Source organism: Populus euphratica, unplaced genomic scaffold (assembly GCF_000495115.2).
Source record: "Populus euphratica unplaced genomic scaffold, PopEup_1.0 scaffold148.1, whole genome shotgun sequence".
Lineage (NCBI taxonomy): Eukaryota > Viridiplantae > Streptophyta > Magnoliopsida > Malpighiales > Salicaceae > Populus > Populus euphratica.
Window position 1 is genome coordinate 433,124 of NW_011500035.1, and position 5,946 is coordinate 439,069.

General features: G+C 35.2%; 1 protein-coding gene across 1 annotated transcript; it reads right to left on the reverse strand.

The window, feature by feature from the left end:
* Positions 1 to 3,043: 3,043 nt before the first annotated feature.
* LOC105142700 (BAHD acyltransferase DCR) lies at positions 3,044 to 5,598 on the reverse strand. Its single transcript, XM_011050465.1, has 2 exons — positions 5,031 to 5,598; positions 3,044 to 4,308 (listed from the first exon to the last, which is right to left on the reverse strand). Exons 1-2 carry the CDS (start codon positions 5,472 to 5,474, stop codon positions 3,421 to 3,423), a joined length of 1,332 nt encoding a protein of 443 aa, XP_011048767.1. The 5' UTR covers positions 5,475 to 5,598; the 3' UTR covers positions 3,044 to 3,420.
* Between the last annotated feature and the right edge of the window lie 348 nt (positions 5,599 to 5,946).

The following is a 5,946-nucleotide window of genomic DNA, read 5'->3' on the forward strand; positions in this document are numbered from 1 at the left end:
TAGTAGTAGTAGTAGTAGTAGTAGTAGTAGTAGTAGTAGTAGTAGTAGTAGTAGTAGTAGTAGTAGTAGTAGTAGTAGTAGTAGTAGTAGTAGTAGTAGTAGTAGTAGTAGTAGTAGTAGTAGTAGTAGTAGTAGTAGTAGTAGTAGTAGTAGTAGTAGTAGTAGTAGTAGTAGTAGTAGTAATAATAATAATAATAAAGAAAGAGAAGAAGAAGAAGATGATGAGAACTTTGAGATGGAATATTAATGTAACGATTAAACAATGATAATAACAAATGTCAAGGTTAGAGGTTCCACTAATGGTATATCAAACAAGTATAGTATAAACTCTTATTATTGAATTGGAAACCACACACAAAGGAGGTTCCAATCAGATTATATATTGTTAACATGATTACATTAGTCATCTTATTCAATTAATGCTAATACTTGTAAATCTCGTCAAGCATTCATGATTATAACTTATGTTAACAACAAATCAAGTTCCTTTCATAGCTCAGGTGTCGGTTATACCATACATTATGGGCTATGAAAGTGCCAAGCATTTGTTGTACCAAGTGTTATACAACATAAATCAAGATTAGTCATTTAACAAGCAAAGTATTAAAGAGTGAACAAGATAGCAAATATAAAACATGTTAGTATCAAACATTAAAGTCCATATTAAGTTTACATTATACTTATTCTTACACCATTAGTGTAACCTTTTCACCTTGACATAATTAACTTAGCTAGACATAATGAAAGAAAGCAAAATAGATAAACAAAATAAGAACATAAAAGTTAACTAAGTAAAGGAAAGGAAATGAAAGGCATAAACTTAATATTAATGAAAACAAAGCATAAAAAATACAAAGAGAGAAAGGAAGAGCATGATCTTGATCTGAACACCAAGATGCCTAAATGCATGGCAAATGCCTCCTTTTATAGGCCAAAAATGGGAACTATTGATTTGATGACTAATTGATAAGTGGGTGACCAACTTTTGACTTGGTGACAATCCTTATCTTCTCTTGTCTGCCCAAAACGTCATTGATAACGTCAAAATTGGAGCCAGTTGCAAACATGAAAGTTGTAGGCAATTGTCTCAGCTTTCTTGTGTAAAAACTTCAGCTCATTTGGACTTCTAGAACTCCAGATATGGCCAAAATACCGAACAGTGCTCGGGCTGGAAGACAGATTCGGGCTTCTTTGTTGTTGCTACAATTTGGACTTGATAATGGCCTTTTTAGATCTTGGGCTCCATATGAAAGTTGTAGGCCTATGTCTTACCTTTCCATCCATATAAATTGGACCTAAATCTGAGATATATAGCTCTAGATATGACCCAATTACCGAACAGTGTTCCGGTTTGGATTGCACCGACATCTCTTTTCTAAGTTTGGTCATCTCTTTATCCTTTCAATTTCAGTTCTTAAATTCATCAATCAATCCTTTCATTTATGTGATAGGCCTGTATTTAAAATGAACATTTACCACAAATTAAAGTTATCTTATATTATTAGATATATTATTATAAAACATGCTTTAGTTAAGGAGTTATTGATACTTCAAGTGCAAAATGATGATATGATAAAAATACACTTTTAAGTACTAATCAGCAAGTATAGAATGATTAGAAGTAGAAAGAATTTCATTTTTAGAATAAAACTGAGGACGTATTTCTTCAGCCAATAACTCATTGACAACTGAATCAATAGAAAGTTGTGGAGAACGGTGCAAAACTAAACATTTAAGTCCTTCAAAATCATTGTAAAATGCTATTAAAAAGTGTATTATTCATTGCTGCTTTCAACGAGTAATAGAGGCATCACATGCTTTTAATTCTGTTGATCCTTGAAGAGCCATTTGATCCAAAGAATTTGTAATGATATAAAAAAATCCTGAATACTCATTTTTTTCTGGTGAAGAGCTCATATTTCATTCTCTAATTAATATTGCTTTATAAAATTTGATTGTGTGCATAATAATTGCAGATGATCTCAAACTTTCTTTGTTGTCTCATAATTCGCTATTTATGCATCTATGGAATGCTCATCAAAATTATTAATCCAAGTAATAATCTTTGCATTGTTTACTTCTTAGGCACCTATCAAAGTAACATAACCCTTATAATATTCCTAAGTATCACAGAAGCTTCACTAATATATCTTTATATTTTTTTACCCTTAAAAAAATTTCTCATCACAGAACTCTAGTATGAATAATTACCTCATACTTACAGACTAAAATAAATAATTTCTTCTAATGACCATAATCAACAAATAAATAAAATTTAAACACAAAAAAAAAACAAAATACCATATTGTTAAAACTAAATAAATATCTTTTTGAAGTTGAATTTATAGAAGTTGTGTTTGATATTAAATCTTATTTCATTAAATCATTCGAAAGGTAAAGTTTCATTGATAATAGATTTAACCTAAATACACAAGTACTATATATATATATATATATATATATATATATATATATAGAATAAACTGAAAAGAAAATAAAAATATCACTCCATTTTTAATAAATAAAATAAAATAATCCTATATTTTTTTAATGCTAATCACGTCCCTCATGGATGACCTGACCTGTCTTCCTTCTAGAGTGACGACTGCATTTATATTCACGTGAGTGGCTACTGCATCATTAAGCTACCTAGCTAGCTCCTCCATCCGAATTATTATATTATAATTTGGATGGAGAAGCTAGGTAGCTTAAGCGTGTGTGCGCGTGTGTATTGACCAACACGGGAACCCTTTCCATTGACTGCTGAAAAAGCACGGAATTTTTTAGGGTTTATTTACGAATATAATTGTTATTGTTTTTTAAATAATTTTTTATATTAAAATATATATTAATGATATTTTTTATTTTTTAAAAATTATTTTTAATATTAGTATATCAAAATAATTTAAAAACATTAAAAACATATTAATTCAAACTTAATAAAAAACTAAAAAAAATTTAAATTTTTTTAAAAATACTTTTAAAATCCAGAAACCACAAAACTGCTATTCAATGCCATCTAACCACTCAAGGAACGCATGAATAGTTAATTAGCGGTCCGAAGCCCACTGGAACTCGACACAAACTTTCATTCCATGCAGCGAAGCAATGTTTTGCCAACAGAATACAATACATGACTAGAAATCACAAATCTATAGTATATTTATTATGAAGAGCATCAGTGCTCCTCTCATGCACTAGCTAGTACTTAATTACTTTGACAAAACAGACGCAAATTAACCAGCTTCAAGGTCTCCACCCCAAACAACAGCTTCAGGCAACAGCAGAGAGGTTTTGATCGGTTCTTGGATAACACTAACAACGTTATTGGGGCAGTCTAATCTGTAATTAATGTCTTCTGATTAATGTTATCCGACTACTAGCAAAACCTCTTGCATCCATCCATTACTATCATTTCATTCAATTAACCTCCAAAACAAACTCCTTATCCTTCTCCAGCCTCTCCATGGCTCCAGCTTCCAAGCTAATCTCCACATCAATACTCCTTCCACCACTCTTCCCTTGATACAAGTACACCATCCCATCGAACCTGTTATTGATTCCACTCCTCACTGTCTCTGGCTTTCCCCACCCAAAATCCACCTCATAAACTGGAAACCTCGGTGAGCTTCCAACAGCTACACAGTTAGCACCAGCATCTTTGAACTGATATACCTTCGGTGCACTCTCAAACTGTTTGTTCCGTTCTTCAATGGCTTTAGCATCGTGCGTTTCAATGGCTTTTTGTATCATGGAGGCTCCAAATTCGGGTGGGTTCATCGACAGCAACCCGGCAGCAGTCACCGTGAATATGGCCTGAATAAGGTTGCCAAAGTAACTTTCCGGCATGGGGGGGTCGACCCTTTTGCGGCAGTCAGCAAAGACGGTGAAAACTGTGTAGTCTTCAGGTTTGAGTTGACGTGCTTGGGTCACATGGCGCCAAATGTGGACAGCAAGTGATTGAAAAGTGGAGAAGGGTTTTGAGCTGCCAGATGGTATGTTTGAGTTGATTTTTGACTTGATCTTGTTAATTCCCGATTCAGAGAATTTGAAGACTCGCTCTCTGAGTGGCGGGTCAACAGGCTTGGCATCATCAGTGGATGATCCATTCTGATCTGGGGGAGAGAGTTGGAGCTTTACTTTAGTGTTTCGCACTTTGGTGCGGTCCAGGAAAGGTAGGAGAGAGATTGAAGGCAACCCGCTGCAGATCTGGGCCCATGAACTCATAAAGTGCCATGTGGAGGTTCCATCGAGGATGGCATGGTTGAAGGCCAATCCCATTGCGAGTCCATCTTTTAGCTTGGTTAGCTGCAAGCGATTAGCCCCGCCACATAATGAATTTATATATATGGTCCAGATCATTCAGAAAAACAGAAAAAAAAAAAAAAGAAGCTAAATATCAGCCCTCCTGCATAGGAAGATGTATATAGGGCTGAGCCCGAAAGTCATTGAACATTAATTATGGAATGGGACCTTCATTGCAGTTTACTTCATCTCTTCCACTCCCAGGCCTCAGCAATGGAATACCATCCTCCCAAGTTATTTTAGTTTTTAGCAGAGTATAATTCTTCCTACGTAGTTTGCAGAATAAGATAACATGTTGGAACCTGTTTAGAGTAAAAACAGAAAAAAGAAGGCATGTTTGCATAACCAAGGGTACTTAATTAATTACACACTTAGCACCCTACCCCAACGGTATTTCATGGAAGCCCGAGACATTAAATTCTTGAAGTACGATGTGAATCTATGACAATAGTGTCCTGGGAGTATCAAAACTAAGAACAAATGCTTAATATTGAATGGATCTATATATATTCCTTAAACTACCCTGGATCATAAACATGTACCTGCAAATTATGCTATTTCTACACATGTATCTACCGTAATAGATTAATACCAAATTAGATCAGCATATACTTAATTAGTAGCAGAAATGAATTAAAGTCATCTATCTACTCACTAACATGCGTAATTTTGATAAAATGGCTAGCTATATATATGTATATATATATAAAAAAAGGAAATGCTACCTGCACTGACAACAATGGTCTGTGGAGGCCCTCAGAGTTCAAGATCCCATTGTAAGGTATGAGCTCCTTCAAGGTGGACGTGCCCTCCTCAACTGTTAGATCATCCACACCGATCCACTCAGCTTTGGCCTCCAACACCTCCACTCCCTCCATATCGTCATCATATTCTACCCTGAAAACCCAATCTTCATCCTTTGCTAGCTTCCCTGCCAGTTGATAGAAATCTTCCAAGACAAGTCCTAGCCCATCTTTCAACTTCCCTACCCTATCCCCATACTCATCTCCCTTGTAAACCATCAGCTTTTGGTTGTACTGAAATGCTATGTATGGAAGATCAAAAGTGACCAACTGACATTCACTTCTTCCTAGTTTCTTGTTGGGCTTCACACGGCATTTGCCAGTTATTTTCACCTTCGTGATCTCCTCCTCCTTTTCAGGGGCCATTGCTGACTGTTGAAGGTATTTTGGGATGTAATAATTAAAGCTGAGAAAGAAGCTGTGCCTATACTTTAACACCTACACAAGACTTGATATTTGTGGTGATGGAAAGCTAAAAAGGGAATCGAGGGATACTTATAGAAGAGATGGGCTTTAGGTGTATAGTTGGGATTGCATTTATGGGGTTCATGGAAGCAGTTGTGACCCATTAATGTTTCTGATTCAGACTGCTGGTTAGATCAAGACTGATGATGAGATTATTAAAAGGTCGCTGATTCAGACTGCTGGTTAGATCAAGACTTGATGATGAGATTATTAAAAGGTTCTCTCTCTTTTGCCCATATTAATTCCCTGTTGAAAAGTTTTCAATGTCAATGTAAATCAGTTCAAGATTTGTGCATACACCAAATTAACCATGGTGTTGCTATTGGACCCTGTGCTTCAAGTGTTTGCACCATGCATGGATCTTAACCTTATC